At 46.6% G+C, this 19,612-nt stretch overlaps 1 protein-coding gene across 2 annotated transcripts in view; it reads right to left on the minus strand.

The window, feature by feature from the left end:
• Positions 1–1,419: 1,419 nt before the first annotated feature.
• The window catches only part of CORO1C (coronin 1C), a 76,194-nt gene continuing 58,001 nt past the window's right edge, over positions 1,420–19,612 (minus strand). For both annotated transcript variants that reach the window (XM_027566492.1, XM_027566491.1), the window contains exons 4-11: positions 15,698–15,827; positions 11,834–12,015; positions 9,988–10,107; positions 9,012–9,116; positions 7,502–7,647; positions 5,242–5,299; positions 4,895–5,140; positions 1,420–3,829 (exon numbers count right to left, since the gene is read on the minus strand). In XM_027566492.1, the coding sequence (XP_027422293.1) occupies positions 3,710–3,829; positions 4,895–5,140; positions 5,242–5,299; positions 7,502–7,647; positions 9,012–9,116; positions 9,988–10,107; positions 11,834–12,015; positions 15,698–15,827 (1,107 nt within the window). In that variant the 3' untranslated portion in view covers positions 1,420–3,709. The remainder of the gene's footprint in view (positions 3,830–4,894; positions 5,141–5,241; positions 5,300–7,501; positions 7,648–9,011; positions 9,117–9,987; positions 10,108–11,833; positions 12,016–15,697; positions 15,828–19,612) is intronic.

A 19,612-nucleotide genomic window follows, 5' to 3' on the forward strand; every position in this document is an offset into this window, starting at 1 on the left:
GCAAGAATATTGGAGTGGGTAGCCATTCCCTTCTCCAGTACCTTCTGTCCCAGGAATCAAACTGGAGTCTCCTACATTGCAGGCAGATTCTCTACCAGCTGAGCTACCAGGGAAGCCCCCATATCCTTAAGAGGGTTTGTCAAAAACAACCTATTCTGGGGTGGTTAATAATGAACCCAAACTGCTCAACTAACTCCTACTCCTCTAATTCCCAAACATGGCTCCTGCTAGCCTCCTTAGGATAGAATTTCCAGAGATGAAAACACCTAAAGCTTCTGATATACCCTATCAACCTACGCTCAGCAAAGGTACCAATTTACATACACTCTCTCCAGGAGTGGAGGAAAAACTTCTCAGCCCATTCACAGAAGGAAAAGTGGGTGTCCTTGACCATGACTCATGTCTGTGACCTCATGATGGCTTGAGGACCTGGAGATGTGCTGGTGAAAAGAGAAGGGCCACTCAGGGTTAAGAAAGTCTGAAGTGCCAACAGAAGTTCCTCTGGACACAGAACACCAAGAACGACGGCAAGGGAAGTAGCCTTTCGAAAAACAGAAGTTCTCCCTTGATGGGGCCTGGCTGACTGTCTGGGGCTAACACCCTGGGTCTTCTGGCAATGAAGCAAGGCGGCCAAGGGGAGAAAACCAGTCAGTCGTAAACATCCTGCACCACGAGTCTGCACCCTGACCGGGGGCGCTGAGGGGCTGCAGACGGACGTGGCCGACTTCCACTTCCTGCAGACACGGACGGACGGGCAGACCACGGCCCTGGCCTCTGTTCTCCCCACAGACTACAGCAACTTTGGGAGAGGGAATTTGAGGAGGGGAGGCTTCGTGCCAATGGGTCATCGTAGTCACAGACATTTAGAGAAATCAAACAGTGGGAAATTCTTTGCTGTGATCACTGAAATGTCACAGGATAATGCTTTCAGTGTAGAAAGGGGAGCTAAGAGAGGGCCACGAAATTCAAATGACCTTGAAAACCTTTTGTTGGAATAAAAATCACAGTCAAACCAAGGGTACTGGGCTTCTACAAGAAAGAGATGCTTTCCTAAGCCCTGATTCCCAGGGAATCAGCTCGTCAGAGGAACTGTGGTAGCTGTGCGGGGGGCTCCTTGGGTGACCAGACACAGCTTATATTTCTCTCACCTGAACCCTCGTCCCTCCTTCACCACAAGGGGCTCAGCAAGACTAGGCAGTCTGCCCCAGATCCACCCCTGGGGAAGGCTGGAGATGGGTTCTGAACCCCACTCCACCTCCAGAGCCAGGGGGCCCACTCACACATGCCCATACTTACCCTCCAAAAAAGGCGGGGGGGTGGGGGTGGGGGGTGGTTCCGCTGAGTCAGAGACACTGTGTCAGGCAGCAAGGCACTCACTGCCTCAAAGACAGCGGACGTGTGAAATAAACACGGACACCGTTTTGTAATCAATTTTTTTTCTTTTATCTTTTAAAATGGAAGCAAGTGTTTCGACAGAATACGATGGCTGCTCTATAAGAGCCGATCTAGGAGTAATTCACTGGGTCTTCTCTCGGATAGCTCGGATTTAAAAAAAGAAAAAAGACAAAACAAGAAAAATAACCCACAGAGCGTCAAACACCAACTCTGAGCCTGGTGGGGAATCCGTTCATTAAATAAGCCATAAGCTACACATTCAGGTCAGAATAACTGGCTCCTGCCTCCTTATGTCTCCAAGCCATATTCCCTATGGTGTTTCACCACCAACAACAATTTTGCTCACTTAATTAATTGGGTATCAGAACCTTAGAACATTTCTGAATCTTAATAATGAAGGTCTTCAGCAGATTGTGTTGATAAAGAAACACATACAGGCTTGAATATAAACCACTGTAATTATTGTTTTCTTTATATCTCATTATCCACTTGAGTATTTAAAGCACACACGTACACACAAAACCACACCAAACATTCAAATACCCTGAAACTGTGGAGACAGCAATCCCAGGGTTGGCTAAGAACATGGTACCTTTTCTACGTGGACACATGGACAGCTTGCACACGTGGCCCAACCCACCGACACCACACTCTGCCTCAGCCTGGCCCCCTGCTCACAAATTATTCCAGCCAGTCCCGTCCCGGCCCCACGCCCACAGGCACACATGCAAGCGTCCCCACCGTGGTCCCAAAGGCATGACACAATTCCTATTCCATCGCTCAGCTCTTCTAAAAGGGCTCCTTACACCTTTTTTTTCTCAGGCATGCGCTCTGAGAAAATGGAAATGGAGAGGGGTTCCTGCTAACCCAGGAGCGGGGCAGGCCTGGAAGCTCAGTGTCTGGCCCAGGACTAGGCAGCCTCTGGGTTTGGATGCAGCCTTGGAGCCGCTGCAGGGGGCGTGGGTGAGTTTATGTAGAGGGCGCACAAGGACAAGCGACACCATCAAAGCTACAGCAGATGTCTGCTTCCTTCTTGGCCCTTCTCAGTCTCGGTATTCAACAGCACCCTCTGGCCGCAGCTCAGCAGAATGCAGTTAGGACCGAAACGCAAGAGGAGGGAAGCCCTGAGAGGGAGAGCTACATACAGAAGAAGGGAGAAAGGAAGGGCAGGAGCTTCAGGGATGCTGGCGGCGGGGTGGGGGTGGTAAGCTGTCCAGCACAGGACAAGCGGGAAAGCAGAGGATCACACAAGGCGACACGCAGGGCGAACACTCCCCTCTGGGCTCCCTAGTCTGTGTCCCGTCTAACCTTGGGTAAGCTGCTGAAATTGACAAGAAGGAACACTCCACAGCATGTGTGGCTCCTTGTCCTGGACACCCTTGTCAAGTATTGACCAAAACCTGAAATATGACATCAAAAGGGATGAAGGCCATAGATTCTATGTGTGTAACAAAACCGCAGAAACACATGCTAGTTTAGGTTAGATTATAATCATCTGAAGCACAGGATAACCAAGAAGCAAAATTCCATTCTGGTACAACCACCCAATTTCTAGAAAAGAGAAAGAAAATGATTCAATATGAGCCTTTTTTTTTTTTTTGGATCAGAAGACTCAATGGGAGGGGAAGGGTGGGAATACGAATCCACGTGATCTTTCAAGTCTTCCTTTTGTACAGTCATTAAGATGACCAGGTTTGTGCTGCAGAGAAGTCAGCACCGTGTGGCTACGGCTCTGTTCTCAGATGAATGTTTATACAAAATAATATCTTATCTTCATTTAGTTTATAAACATACACAGTGCTGTCCCTTTCAAATTAAAGGAAAAAAAAAAAAAACCCACACACAAATACTGCAAAGTAGCAAAATATAAAGAAAAAAAAAAAAGCTACTTTTGGTTTTGGCAACATTAAAAAAAAAAGAAATATAAAAAGCAATGTGGCATTGGTCCCTGTTTGTAAAAAAAAAAAAAAATAGAAAGAAAGGAAAAAAAAGGTGCTTGGGCAGGACACTGAATCAGAATTGGTTGGGTTTCTAAAATTCAGAATATCTGGGATTCTCAAAGTAGCACTTTTGTCTTTTAGAAGTTCACAAGTCACATAACACTTAAAACATCAAAAAAAGTTTTCTGGTAAAAAGCTCAGCTTTTAAATCACATTTTGTTTCTGCAAATTTGGGAGACGAATTGAGTTCTTACTGGAACGTGGCCTGTCGCTGGTCGACAGATCTGAAATGGAATGTCTCCAAAGGCAGTGCCTCCCTTCGCCCTCCCCGGGACCACGCCTTCCTGCTCCCATCTGGGGGGTGGGGTGGACCTTCAAGCTGCTATCTTCGCCATCTGCTGTTCTAACTTGGAAATACGCTCGTCTTGATTGCAGATTGTGTCTTTTATAGATTTGATCTCTTTTAAAATCTCATCCAACTTGGCTTCATTTTGCTAAGGAAACAAAAAAGGGGGGAGGGGAGAGGGTGACTAAAGGCAGCGAAGTCCAACACAGGTAGCACGTATGGGGCATAAACGGGATGTTCTACTTGGAAGTAGCAGGTCGCAGGCTGGGCCTCGTAGGAACGCAATGAGCGCTGGCCAGTTCCCCTGACCCCACAGCAAAGCAACTGTGCATCATGGCTCCCGGCCCCTCACCTGTGCACCTGCCTGGATGGACTCTTGGGATACAGTTAAGCTGTCAGAAGAGACTGAACCCTGCAAGGCTGCCCCACATTCTAGACAGCCCCGTTACCCTCCTCAAGCAGGAACACCCTCTATGGGGCCAGGGTGAGGGTGACCTTCTAGAGGCTGCCGAGCACCCATCAGCTCCTGCGGAAGGTCCTTCCTGGGAATGACATCCCCTGCCCTGTGGCTCCTCTAAGAGCCTGAGTTTCTCCCTCGTGGAGCCGATTCTTCGGGAGGAAACCCTGCTGTCTCCAAAGTCACGGTGCCTCAAGCAGCCTCCTTGGCCACAGCCTGAGGGCACCTGTCCTCTGCTTGCCACTCCTCTCGTCATCGACAACGCCCGGCCCTCCTGGCCCCCAGAACTCCCTTCCACAGCCTGCTGACGCCCCACTCCCTCCCCTCCCTGGCTTGCCCCTGCCCTCCCCAGGGCCACACGGGTCTTCACTGCCAGCCTCTGCTCCCTGACATGACTCTTGCTAAGATACCCAGGGTCATCTCAGCCTCTAAGTCCCACTCACTCCATCACTTGAACACCCAGCAACTCCTACACTCTCTCACCACTCCTTCCTTCAGGGACCTTCCTTCTGGGACCTCCTGTCCCCAGCAACAGTAACAGGCTGACTTCTATTCCAGTCATCATAAAAAAAGAACTAAAAGAATCAAACCCATAAATGCCATGTGGTCAAGGTAGTTCCTACAGATAGTGCCTGTTATCACAGCTGAACCCTGCCTGCCCGGTGGGGACAGTACTTGCAGAGGCCCAGGGCTGGCAGGCGCCTCTGGAAGGACCAGGCCCGGACAGCCCACTCCCCCAGGCCGGGCGGTCCTTACCCCACTGGCCGCATCTGCGGTCTTCTTGGGGATGCTGATCAGGTCGCACTTCTTGTTTGCTGTGGGCTTGCTGTCCAGAATGTTCTTCTTGACCACCTTGAGGTCCCTGTTTTTTCCAGGGATGTATCCGTCCTTCAGAGAGATGAGGAGTGGATCGGCATTCTTCCCCTCGAACCACTCTTCTGCCTCCAGGGCCGCCTCAGGCCCTGCCGTGTCGGGGTACAGGTCATCTTGGAAAAGGTCAGACTACATGACACACAGAAGAGAAACTCACAGGTGAGGAAGAAAGGTGTGGAATGCTTAAAATTCTTTTTAAACACAGATCACCTAGACAACTGGGCACTTACCTTTCTGGGGACAGTCATGATAATAGGCTCACACTTTCTCTCGTGAAGTTTGAAGAATCTTCAAAAGAGAGATAAAGGCAAAGTTGTATGAAGTGAAACAGGCCAAGTAACAGGCTTAGTAAGCATTCTTGTACATGCTGCGTTTGCCCATCGCCTCATCTGACAAATCCTGGTGAGCAGGGAGAACTCAGTGTTCCCATCCACAGAGGAGGAAGGGGAAGTGGGAGGAGCTATGCCGGGGAACGGCGGACAGGGCCGTGAACTAGGAGCAGAGGCCGTGCGCTACGGTGACAGTCAAGTGCCACTTATCGGGGGCTGACGAGCTGTGAGGAAATGGTTAACATCACCAATGAGGAACCGCCTGTGAGAAAACTACCAGGTTGACAGCCAGAAGACAACGAACACCCACCACTCTGAGAGTCTCCACGACCTGGATGCCAGGTCTTCCGCCAACATGAAGTGGTTGAACATTCGTAGGTATAAACAGGGTTTTTAAAAAGGAAATGAAAACAATCCTAGGGATTAAATGTTGGCATCTGAGCAAACCACATCAGGGGTAACACTCAAGAAAAATCTGGAATTATTCAGAGCGTGAGAAGAGTAGGAACACCAAGCCCCAAACCTGTGCAGTCAGCTCAGTGGTAGGAAGACAGGCCTGAGCTGGATGGCCAGCTCCACTCCCAGCCCGGGGCTTGTGTCCATCTCAGCCGGCCTTGAGCTCCTCATTCATGAAGGGGGTACACCAGCACCCACCTCACCATGTGGAAAGGGGACCTGGGCCGTGTGGTTAACACAGTGCCCCACACGCAACCAACACCCCAGAAACAGTAAACAGGAGGCGTCCTGACTGACCCACTTAAACGGTCGCTCCTCGGTATCCACGGGGGATGGGTCCAGGACGCCCCAAAACATGGGAATCCAAGGACGCTCTCAAGTCCTTTATACAAAATGGCACATCACTTTACAGTCTAAATCATTCTAGATGACTTACGACACCTAGGGTTACGTAAACGCTGGGTGTAAATCGTGTCCCACATGCCGCAGATTCGAGTTTTGCTTTCTGCAACTCTCTGGAACTTTTTCCCCTCAGTATTTTTAATCCACAGATTCAGAACGTGCAAATTCCAAGGGCTGACTATGGTCTCTTCAAACTTTTAGATGACAGTAGAGTAAACCCATTCCCAAATCCTGAATGTAAATTTAAAGTTCAGATTCAGTCTGTTTTGAACCACGTTTTGCTTCTGGCTGCCCTGGACAGCACGCCTGCTTCCCTGGCCAGGGATCGAACTCGTGGCTCCTGCAGTGGAAGCACAGAGTTTTAACCACTGGGGAAGTCCTTGAACCACATTTTGATTACTTTAATAAAACTGCAATTTAGAAGTATTTGTGACAGTTTCATTATTCTAGCTATAATTGAAGTATTTAAGTAGTATAGTTGAAATATTTTTTAAAAAAAAACAACTGTGCAGTGATTATATAAAAATGGGCTCATAAAAATTTCTTTTATTTTTAAAGATGTGTCAGTTATCTGTGTGACCAGCTTAGCACACTTAGAAAAATGTCCATGTAAATGCAGTGTTATAAAGATGTGTGGTATGATCATATGTCTGATAATGTTGTGCTAGTTATTCTGTTGTTCAAAATGGCCAGCAGTCGGTTGGTACTGAGAAAAAAAGCCTGCCCCTTAGGAAAGTCACTAGCATCATGGAATATGCATTTTTAAAAACTCCACAGAGTAGTAGAGAGAAGCAGATGTTACACAACATAGATGAGCTTCCTAAGCCAACTAACCTAACGCCCACTATGGATCTCTGCTTGTCTAGTTTCAGATCCATGAGGTCCATGAGCCAGTTAGGAACCTGGCAGGTCCCCTCACAGGGCAGGAAAACCATCCCTCAGTTCCATCCTGGGGACAGGCTCCCTGGTTGCCTGCCAAGGGACACTGGCCGCAGCTGCAGCCTCAAGACAAGAGACAAAGATTTCACTAAATCAGGGTGTGAGTCACCCCAGCAAAGCCACTTAACTGCTGTATTTCAAGTTTATAATCTGGAGGACGGGGAGGGCACAGTTGGATTAAATGATTTTGAATGGTTCCTTCTTGCTCTCAAATCCCATGTTTCTAAGAAGGAAATGAGACACTATTTCTAAGATTCTACTGCACACACACAGGCAGAAAGACTGGGCACAGCACAATCACAAGCTCTCCCAGAACACAGATGGTGTAAGCCTTCTAAATGCTCTCCAATACCGATTCTTTTACCTGGCAATCTCACATTTGTTGACATCGAGTCCCCTCTTAGGCATGTAGCCCATCCCCCTCTGAGGCTCCTTGCTGCTGAATGTGTTGAGGTAGTGGACATAAGGGGATTCGTCCGTGATCTCGAAGTAGCGGATACTGCTGTCGCCCTACAAGAAACAGGAGACGTGAGCCAAAACACCTGGCTTAGGTGGGCGTCTCACTCCTCCCTGAACTCAGTGCTGGTTGGGACTCCACTACAGCGCTGACCTCTTCCTCCCCGTAGGAGGCTTGGCCTCAGATGGTTTCACTTTCTGGCAGGGCAAACCCTCGCTCGTGCAAGGCTAGCATGCCCTCGAAACGGCCTCTTCTTGAGGGCTCTGACTGTCCTGTGCTGTGTCTGACACCGAGGCAGAGTCGGGGAGGAAAGGTTCATCGCCCAAAGGAATGATTTTAACATTCCTTCATGGCACAGGTCTGAGGGCACTAACACCAGACAACAGGAAAAGAAGTAAGATTTCTCTACTGAAGAAACATTAGTTTCAGCGAGCACCCTTTAACTTCAGATTGGAATGCTATCTCACTGCAATCTGTCAGGTTCTGTGATCATTTTGCGTAGATGGTCCAGAGTTTTTTGAAGACCTGAGTACACTAGCCTGAGTATAAACAACTATCATGCAGTTACATGAAACTGAGAATGAAGGCAGTCCTGCCTGGCAGAGGGGAGAGAAGAGGTCTGTGGAAGAAGAGATAAAGAGCTGGGCAGTACTCCACCCTCCTCTCCTTTCCCATGATCTCCATCTGTTTCAATGACATAACTATCTAAAGCAATGAAGACAAGCTAAGCACACACTGCTTTTACATACTCACAATAACTTTCCACCCAATGCTAGTAACATCTGGCTGACGATGAGGTCTATGGCTGCTGTTAACATCGCAAATACAACTTTCAAGGAAACAGACAAGATGTCAGTTTCTAACTGACCTATAAAAATGTCAAGCAGGTCTGCAGCTCACTCCATCAGTTGTGAACCAGACGTAATAATAAGACACCCCCAGCTTCACCCAGTGAGGGACTATCTGACAGGTTTGGGGAAGGGAACACATCAACAGATTTATTTTTATTAATTCAATTACTTCAACTACAAAAATTCTACATGATTATTGAGCCTACAAAAAAAGAAGGGATGCTGAGGTCACCACTTTCTAAAATAATGTAACAGTAATGAAGATACAGCTACCAACACTTTAGTCAGGCAGAGATCATCAGGCAGCAGAAAGGGGTTCCGAGTTTCGTGTGGGGTCTTCCTGTAATGACTGTCACCTCTGACACTTGAGTCGGGCTACATAATCCAAGGCCTGGCTCTTAACACAGAACTCCAGGAGTGAGAACCCTCTGGAGAGTCTCTGAGGCCATCAAAAGCGCGCATCTACAAAGCGCTCTATACAACTGCCCATCTACTAAAGCTTTGAAGGATAAACTTTTCTTCTTACAGGATTAAATTTAAGATCAAACAGGAAAATTACTGCTTACCTTGCCACATAAGTAAATGATACTGGTGTCGGGGTCGTAGAAAGGTAGCAAAACCCCATTGCTAGTGTCCATTTCATGAAGAGCAATTGGTTCCTCCATATTTTTCTGGAAGTATATATATATACACACTCACATATATGTATACACACACAAACACACGTACATACACACACATTTTAAAAGATGAATTTTCATAAGATGGTACATTCTTTCATCTCTAAGTTAGCCATTTCCCTATAATAATGAAAGTTTAAAGAACACACATGTAATATTCATATGTGTAATTACTAATGAGAATACCATATGAGATCCAGCTCACTGAAGTGTGTTGACTTGACTGCATAATTACTGCGCCCATCAGTGTGATCCCATGAGAGATGAGAGAGTCCATCTCTTCTGTGACTACTTTCTTTTTAAAGTACTTTTTTCTAGTTAAAAAAAAAAAAAAACTCATATTCTTTAGAAAGCTAAAAGATACAGGAAAAGTCATCGCATACACCATAATCCCACGGTCCGGTGTGGGGCGACGACTGCTTTGGCTGCTCCCCTCCGGCACACAAGCACACGCAGCGGGGTCAGACCACACATGCAGTTCAGTACTCTCTTCCCACTTGTGCTGCCATGAACACTTTCCCAAGCATGACTATTTTGATTTAGACGTTTGATCACGTTCTTTAGGAAACATTTTAACTAAGTTTAGAACCTATTTCCCAAGTCTAAAACCCTGGATTCTTCATGCATTCTTTCGAAAAACAACAGTAAACATGGACTCCTTGGAGCATCAAGAATGTACTTTTAAAATACACTCAGCAGTGAGTCTCCAGTGAGGAGGAGAACGTCACATCCAATTTAAGACAAGCGGGAGTTCAGCATATGACACCAAGAACCCTATCATCTACTGACCCATCTCAAGGCGCGCTCAGAAAAGGGAGAGCTCGAGGCTGCGAAGCGGTAGCAGGGCCGCGATGGTACATACCGGGTTCCAGAGAGCCAGCTGCCGCTCGCTCATGCGACTGAAGCCAGTGGTGAAGACATTGCCATCAGCCAGGAAGATGGCTCTCATGGGTCGGGCTCCTTCGTGTGCTTTCTCCTTCTCCTGGGTGAGAAAGCAAAGAGGCACTTTACACACAGACTGCAGGAAGGAAAAGTGAGGGAGGGCGGGGGCTCAGTGAACCCAGCTACACCCCACATGCCACTCACATCAAAGGTTGTGACTGTGTGTGCGCACCTGTGTGTGCACACGTGCACGTCAGTACTGACCACCTCCCCTCCCTAAAGGAGGAGGAAACAGAGGCACCGAGGGAGCTGGCTGAGGCCCCTCGGCTGGCGAGCAAGCACGCCAGGCCTGGACTGAAAGGCTCAGCCCTTCCACCAGCCCCTGCCACCAACTCCAGTCCAGCCTCTGTAAAAACACGTGAAAGGGTTCTGCCAAACATTTGTTTCTCAAAAGTATGATAATAACCTAAAGGTGGATATACACTATGGCGTCCAGCAATTTCATGGGACAGGAAGTTGAGTCTGGTTAACCCCTTCCTTGGCCTCATCTGTTCAATGGGAGCCCACCAGCTCTGCCCTATGGAAGGTTCTAGTGGAGAAACCACACGCACAGGGCCTTGATAAGCACCAGCCACGCCTGTCGCCTGACTCATAAAAAGCAATGCTGGGCAAGAGCTACCTTCTCAGAACAGGGCTGTGATGGGGCACAGAGTAGGGGAGAAGTGACTGAAGGCCTGACTGTCCATCTCTGTCGTAATGTGTGATTTTGTGGAGGCCTGGCTCAGAGGGCAGGACCGAGGATGCTGCGCTGTGGGAAGAACGCTCGGCATCATCAGGCCCTTTACCAACCAACTGAGGAGCAGGGGAGGGAATCCACTGAGCTACCTGCAGTCCCAGGCCAGCATGCAGTTAAAACTCTGTGGGTTAGCTGATCTAGACTTGCCAAGTCTGTTTTTTTAAGGGTGATACTGTATCTTCAACTTAATTTCTTTTCACTTTATTTACTTATTACTTATTATTTTGGGCCGTGCTAGGTCTTTGTTGTTGCGTGCGGGCCTTCTCTGGCTGTGGGGAGTGGAGGCTGCTCTCTAGTTGCGCTGCGCAGGCTTCTCACTGCGGCGGCTTCCCTTGTGGAGGAGCATGGGCTCGTGGGTGCTTGGGCTTCAGCACTGCGGTCTCGGGCTCTAGAGCACGGGCTCCACAGTTGTCGTGAACGGGCTTAGCTGACCCATAGCATGTGGGCTCTTCCCAGATCCGGGATTGAGCCCGTGTCTCCTGCATTGGCAGGTGGATTCTTCACCACTGAGTCACCAGGGAAGCCCTAGCCTTGCAAATTCTCAATCGTCTCTCTGTGAGAAATGGTTGCCAACTGAGAGGGAGAAAGTGAAAGAAAGAAAGTGAAGTCGCTCAGTCGTGTCCGACTCCTTGTGACCCCATGGACTGCAGCCTACGAGGCTCCTCCACCCATGGAATTTTCCAGGCAAGAATTCTGGAGTGGGTTGCCATTTCCTTCTCCAGGAGATCTTCCCGACCCAGGGACTGAACCCAGGTCTCCCACATTGTAGGCAGACGCTTTACCATCTGAGCCACCAGGGAAGTCTTACCAGGAAGGCTTGGATAAAAGCTGCACATGCACAGCTCTGAAGAGAAGGGCGCCTGGGAGACAGAAGCCCGGACAAGCCCTTTCTGATTCACAGTTGGGTCTCTGTATACAGCAAGGGCCCATGCACTGGCAGCCCAGACTCTCTGGTCTGTGTTAAAAAGCAGAAAGCTCTCACCCACTGGAGCACTACAAATACAGGGGCTGTTGCCCTAAGAATACTTACAGCAACAATCTCCTGTTTCCTCGGATCGATTACTCTCACTTTCTTGTCTTTGGAGGCTGTGCAGATCAGACTGCCGTTCCGGTTCCAGCTGACATTGTAAATCATGTCTGAATGCATGTCGTCCAAGTTTATCAGGGCTTCCCCCGTCCCCACGTTCCAGATGATGATGGCATTATCACAGCCTGCAAGCAAGCACAACCACACCCTCAGGGATGAGAAACGCCTGCACAACAACACATCTGTGAAAATCATAAGCACAGGGAGGATAAACACACATATGTATTGAAATGAAGATGCTAATTATAAGAAGCCCCACTTGTCAGGAGTCAAAACCTGAAATGACCAAAGAAAAAACAGATTTGTGTAAAAGAAACATGGTAAAGGAAAAATACACTTGTTAAGTCTGAGTTCATGTGAAACAAACAAGAATACCAAGCAAACAAAAACAAAGAACTGCAGGAAAATGGAATCCTCTTTTTTTTTTAAATAGAGTTAACTGGGCTGGTGGACCCTGAGTGACTGTAAGTTTCCTTTTCTAGTAAAACATGCATCAGAACGAATACAACTTCTTTCTTTTCCGGAGAAACTAAAAATAAAGGGTTTAAATAACGGTTTAGGAGGCTCAAGACAAAGACTGGATAGGAGGTTACTGCAATCAATGGTGCTATAAGACATGGTCTTGGACCAAAGCATATAAATTACAATAAGTGAACGGAAATGCCCAGCCATCTCCTCATAGCAGATTTTTATTTTCAAAAAGGAGAGAAAAATAGGCCAAGACTGGCCTGGTTTGAGAAGCACAAACTGCCATCAAATAGGCACGTAAATTCAGAACCTGATCCCCGAAGAGGCCACAGGTCAACTGAGCCACAGCCCCTCAGCTCATCAACCCACCTTCCCTCCATGGTCAGCCCCCTGTCCCCGAAGCCCCAAGAGGCACCATTTGCTGCTTCCAGGACATTAGCACAAGGAGGAAGCAACATAAAGGATGGACATCCTGAAGGAGAAACTCCTGTCAATAAGCCAATTCTGCAAACACTTACAAAAATTAGCTACTGATAACCAGGACAGCTAAGTTACCTAAGGGTTCAGTCAATTCACTCAGTTGTGTCCGACTCTTGGCAACCCCATGAAGTGCAGCACGCCAGGCCTCCCTGTCCATCACCAACTCCCGGAGTCTACCCAAACTCATGTCCATTGAGTTGGTGATGCCATCCAACCATCTCATCCTCTGTCATCACCTTCTGCTCCTGCCCTCAATCTTTCCCAGCATCAGGGTCTTTTCAAATGAGTCAGCTCTTCGCATCAGGGGGCCAAAATATTGGAGTTTCAGCTTCAACATCAGTCCTTCCAATGAACACCCAGGACTGATCTCCTTTAGGACGGACTGGTTGGATCTCCTTGCCATCCAAGGGACTCTCAAGAGTCTTCTCCAACACCACAGTTCAAAAGCATCAATTCTTTGGTGCTCAGCTTTCTTTATAGTCCAACTCTCACATCCATACATGACTACTGGAAAAACCATAGTCTTGACTAGATGGACCTTTTTGACAAAGTAATGTCTCTGCTTTTTAATATGCTGTCTAGAGTGGTCATAATTTTCCTTCCAAGGAGTAAGTGTCTTTTAATTTCATGGCTGCAATCGCCATCTGCAGTGATTTTGAAGCCCCCAAAAATGAAGTCAGCCACTGTTTTCACTGTTTCCCCATCTATTTGCCATGAAGAGATGGGACCGGATGCCATGATCCTAGTTTTCTGAATGTTGAGCTTTAAGCCAACTTTTTCACTCTCCTCTTTCACTTTCATCAAGAGGCTCTTTAGTTCTTCTTCACTTTCTGCCATAAGCGTGGTATCATCTGCATATCTGAGGTTACTGATATTTCTCCCGGCAATCTTGATTCCAGCTTGTGCTTCCTCCAGCCCAGTGTTTCTCATGATGTACTCTGCACATAAGTTAAATAAGCAGGGTGACAATATACAGCCTTGACGTACTCCTTTTCCTATTTGGAACCAGTCGTGTTCCATGTCCAGTTCTAACTGTTGCTTCCTGACTTGCATACAGGTTTCTCAAGAGGCAGGTCAGGTGGTCTGCTATTCCCATTTCTTTAGAAGTAGGAAATGGGTGAAAAAGCTGCACAACAGTATGAAGAGTTGGAACTAAATTCTGGGATGGAGACTTGACCTGTCCTCTTCCTCCTTCATCACAGGCAAATAAGTGACTCCAGCCACTGTGGATGGATCATATAGTCTTAAAATATGCACAACGCTGCAATCAACCATTCTCCTCAGCCTGTACAAGGGAGACTGGGCTTGGTCTGCCGATGATAGCCTAGGTCTGACCTCGATGAGGCAGGCAGTAGGGTATTTTCCATGATGGAATTCCACCTTTGGAATTGTTTTCTCTCCTTATCAGACTGAGGTTCTGAGTTAAACACTGGAAGGCTTTCCAGTTATAGTCAATTGTGATTTTAAAAAACAGAACCTTTTTTTTTTTTTAAGTAGTTCTTGGTTTCAATAGGCACCAGGCATTAGATTTTTAAATTAACTCACTATATTATAAATACCTTTCATTTCTAGTTAAAAACTGGACTTCTCCCCTCTTTTTTACTAGTAAAGTGAAAGACTTTAAAGTTCTACCACTAACATTAACACTGCATTTTTAATAAGCCAATTTTTTTAAGGTACAGTTTGCATACAAGGCACTCATTTTAAGTATACACTGGTTAAGTTTTGACAGACATATATACTCATCTAGCTACTATCACAGGCGAGATCTAGAACATTTCCATCACCCAACAAAGCTCCTTCCTGTCCTTTGTATTGCTTCTATGATAGTAGATAAACGCTCACATTTTTGAACAAAGAAGAAGATTTCTTTAAGATGAAACTTGGAAACTATACAAGTGGGAAAGCAGTAGGGAACAACTAGGACTTGGTCACAAGATTCACTGCAGTGCTGTTCAACAGTGAAAAAGCAGAAACCACCTCCATGTCCAAAAACAGAGGACTAACTAAATAAACAGAGGTATCCAGACAATGGACTATTAATGGAGTCATTAAAAATATCACACAGTATGTATGAAAAGGACCACAGTGTACCAGCAAGTGCAGAAAGCAGGTCACGTGAAAGAGTCTGAACCTTCTTTGTATGTAAAATCATTTATGCACACAGAAATATCTTCTGGAAACATCAAAATGGGGTAATAATGATGTTTCCTCTGGGTGATGGGGTTATAAGTGATTTTTATTTTCTCCTTTTTGTTTATATATATTCTCTGTAATATACACGGACTACAAGGAGAAACATGGAAGTATTTTTAAAAGGAGAGGGCATATTTAACTAACAAGATCACCCCAACATCAGCAGCAATACCAGAGCTCCTGACTCCTACTCGGGCTCCTTCTAGCACAGCAGGAGTAACTACAACTGAGGGCTATGCGAGCCCCATTTAACTAACAAGATCACCCCAACATCGGCAGCAATGCCAGAGCTGCTGACTCCTACTCGGGCTCCTTCTAGCACAGCAGGAGTAACTACAACCGAGGGCTGTGGGAGCCCCCGCAGGAACCGTTGACTGCTGAGATTCACCAGAGCCACAAAGCACTAGACGTGCTAAGGGAGCGCGTGTCCGTCCTGCTTCTAGACAAGAAGTCCACACTTCCACTGGATCTGCCCAAGCGGCCTTAACAGACACACACACACGGGCGCGCGAGTGCACACACGGGTTGGGGGACACCTGCACCCCACTCTGGGTTCTTCTGATTTCACAGCCGCCAGCACAGTTGGAACGTATCTGTTGCTCCCTCCACACGGGGCCGTGGGGAGTGACGGGGAGGGGAAAGCAGAGGCCGCTCAGCTCCTACCTGCGCTGAGAAGCACGTTGCGGGCTGTCGGGTGCCAGGCTACGATGCCAACTCTCTTTGAGTGGCCTTCTAAGATGACCACGGGCTCAGTCAGGGAAAGGGTGAGTCCGTTTTCTGGGATCTGCCATACCTGTTGGAAGAGGAAGAAAGGTGATCCACATGAAAGAGGTCGGCTTTTGTTATCACATTTACTGTGAGCATCCTGTGGGAAGCCTCGCTGTGAGTAAAGAGAACGCACGGTGGTCTCTGGATGAAAGGCAGAATGTGGTGAAACACGAACAGCTGTTCTTCAAATGGAGTAGGATAACAAAGAGCAAAACATCCATAAGCTCTAAAAATGTTAGACCTCTCTGGCTTTTATTTACTATTAGTGGAGATTTTATTTTACATTCACTGTTAAGCTAAAAACTCTCCAGTTAGAAGCATACCAAAAAATAGAAAGAAAAATACAAAATGACTGAAGCAAGCACCCACGAAAAGCAGCACTGGGGTGAAAACCCCTAGGTGAGCCCATGGTCTTGAGGGGAAAGCAAACTCTATCCACCAAAGGTTCTTGGGCGGCAGCATAGTTTTTCAAACATCATATTTTCTATAATTCTACATTGGGAAAATAAAAAGATACCTAATAGTTTTGTAACATGTACTGAAGAAATGTTCTCACAAAAGAAAAACCTTAACTGGACTTCATCAAAATTAAAAACTTTTGTGTTTCAAAGGATACTATCAAGAAAGGGACAAGACAACCCACAGAATGAGAGAAAATAATTTATGTCATATATCTGAAAAACAACTTTTATCTAGACCATATAAAGAACACAATGCTGCTGCTGCTAAGTCACGTCAGTTGTGTCCGACTCTGTGTGACCCCAGAGACGGCAGCCCACCAGGCTCCCCCGTCCCTGGGATTCTCCAGGCAAGAACACTGGTGTGGGTTGCCATTTCCTTCTCCAATGCATGAAAGTGAAAAGTGAAAGTGAAGTCGCTCAGTCGTGTCCGACCCTCAGCGACCCCATGGATTGCAGCCCACCAGGCTCCTCCACCCATGGGATTTTCCAGGCAAGAGTACTGGAGTGGGGTGCCATTGCCTGCTCCAAAAGAACGCAATAAGAAAAGAAAAATAATCCCATTTTTTAAATGAGCAAGAAATCTAGGTATTTCTTCAAGGAAGATATACAGATGGCAAAAAGGCACATGAAGAGCTGCTCAACATTATGAGCCACCAGGGAAACACAAATCAAAAGCACAGTAACACGTCACTTCACACCCACTACAAGTCTGGAATAAAAGGACATATACCAGCAAGTACTGGGGAGGATGTAGAGAATTCAGAGCCCTCATACACTGCTGGCTAGAATGAAAAATAGTGCAGCTGCTTTGGGCAACAGTTTAGAAATTCACCAAAAGATTAAGCACAAAGTTACTCTATGACCCAGCAATTCCACTTCTAGGTATCTACCCAAGAGAAAGGAAAATATATGTTTTGCACCATAAACCTATTATTATTCATCATAGCCAAAAGGTGGAAACAACCCAAATGTCCAGCAACTGACAAATGAATACAAGAAATGTGAAACACAAAGGAATATATGACCAAAGAAAGGATGAAGTTCTGACACACTGGGCTTCCCTGCGGGTTCAGTGGTAAAGAATTCGCCTGTCGATGCAGGTTTGATCCCTGGGTGGGGAAGATTCCCTGGAGGAGGAAATGGCAATTCACTCCAGTATTTTTGCCTGGAAAAATGCCATGGACAGAGGAACCTGCCAGGCTTTTCAGTCCATGGGATTGCAGAGTCGGACACAACTGAGCACGCACGCACTGACAGATGCTACAGTGTGGAGGAAGCTTGACCATGTCAGGCTAAATAAAAGAAGCCAGTGATGACAACCCACATACTGTAGGATTCATGCATATGAGATGTCCAGAAAGGAAAATCTATACAGGCAGAAAGTATATTACTAAATTGCTTCAGTCGTGTCTGACTCTGTGCAACCCCATGGACAGCAGCCCACCAGGCCCCTCTGTCCACGGAACTCCCCAGGCAGAAAGTACATTAGTGGTTGCTTAGTGCTGGGGGTGTATGTGTGCATGTGCAACAGCTCAGAACATGGGGTTTCTTTCTGAGGTGGTGGAAACATTCTAAAATTGTCTGTGGTGATAAGTGGCACATATCTGTGAATATACTAAAGACCATTGAATTGTACACTTTAAATGGGTGAGCTACATGTAAATTAAATCTCAATAAAGCTGTTAAAACCAGATATTAAGTAACATTTAAGCTTTTGAAAAGGTTAAAGATTAAAACAATTATTTTCTTCTGTATTAAGTAAATCTTCTACCATAAAAGAGTTTATGCGACTAGTTCATAACAAATTTAGAACTTGCCAGTGGAAAAAATCATGCTCAACAGTGGAACAAGTGAGAAGTAGAATTTTCCTTTGTTGGGGGTTTTTAAGGAGGAGACAAACAACTGTGTGTTTTCAATTGCTTAGCGGAGGCAGAGTCTGGATTAGGAGTGGTTAAGGTTCAGCTCGGCTGTTGTCCTGCAAAGAATCAGGACAAAAAGGGTGCCAGTCTGAGGACCGTAGGCAAGTCGTGAATTATGGGATTATCCATAAACCCGCCTTCTGATGGCTTAAGAAACCACCTAATTTCCCCTGAATGCTCCATCAGTCAGCGGGTTTTGAGGCAGATGTGAACCAGCATGGGAAGGCAAGGGGGGTCGACCTTGCTCCTTCTCACCCCTCACCCAGACCAGGCTTCTCTCCTCCGGACAGAACAGACTCTGGCCTGCGGCCCCTCTCCTGGAGTGTGGGTGTCTGCTACCCTCCAGTGTTATCTGTTTGCTTTCCCCTGTTTTTATTCAAGGGTTTATGATCAGTAAAACAGCTCCACATTGAACTTGGCTATTTGAATGTAAAGCAGGACAGAAATTTTGAACAGAAAACAAGCACTGATTTAATCAAAGCACGAAGTCAGCACAGAAACAATTAGGAAGTGGGACTTCAATGACTCAACAGGAAATGCATTTTGCAAAATGAATTCTGACCAGGCTTGGGACAGAAAGCATGTAATTCCATATGCTGTCTCCAGGTGGCACTGTGACCGCGGGCTGCCGGGTTTTCCCACAAGGATCGTAAAACCTTCAGTGCCTGACTGACCCCGATTAAATAGTGCATTTTCAAAATCCCTAATGAGGCGTGGAGTGATGGGTGGCTTTGGATATAATCAGCATTTCCTGTCTTAAACATGAGAGCTCATAACAGGACTTCATCTCTTCTTTCTCAAGCTTCTTCATCTTTTCTTTGGATGGCAAGGAGATTTTAGTGATGGAGCATGATATTTATTATATACTTTTAAAAATGAGGAAATTCTTTGTCCCTTCTTTATCTCACTTTTGGCAGACCTCACGGTTCCGTCAACAAGGCTTATGCATTTCACGCAGACACCTAACCCATCTTACTATCTCGGTCACTCACTCAAGAGCATTTTCCTTGAGTAGCCACCATAACACAGGCCCATTACCAGGCAAGGAGGGGAAGGACAACTAAGCTTAGATCTTGCTCTCAAGGGGTTTACAGTCTTAACAAAGCAGAGTGGTCAGTCTATGAGACTGAAAGCAAAAGACAGCAAAGTCAAGCAGACAGCTGGAGCATGGGCTCAGGAACCAAGCAGATCTTGGTTCCACTCCAGCCCAGGCCTCTTACGTTGATGGTCAAAGGGCTCAGCGCAGGGAAGCGTCAGACTTCATTTAGTGCCGTGAGGACTAAACGAATTAAGAAAGTCCTGGAACAGTGCCTGACACACAGTCAGTGCCCCCAGTACAGTGCAGGGATGTGGAATATCCTAATTCTACATATCAGCTGTATGACCTTGGGGACATTCACCTAACCTATCTGGACCTCAAGCTTCCTCGC

Source organism: Bos indicus x Bos taurus, chromosome 17, assembly GCF_003369695.1.
Source record: "Bos indicus x Bos taurus breed Angus x Brahman F1 hybrid chromosome 17, Bos_hybrid_MaternalHap_v2.0, whole genome shotgun sequence".
Taxonomy (NCBI): Eukaryota; Metazoa; Chordata; class Mammalia; order Artiodactyla; family Bovidae; genus Bos; species Bos indicus x Bos taurus.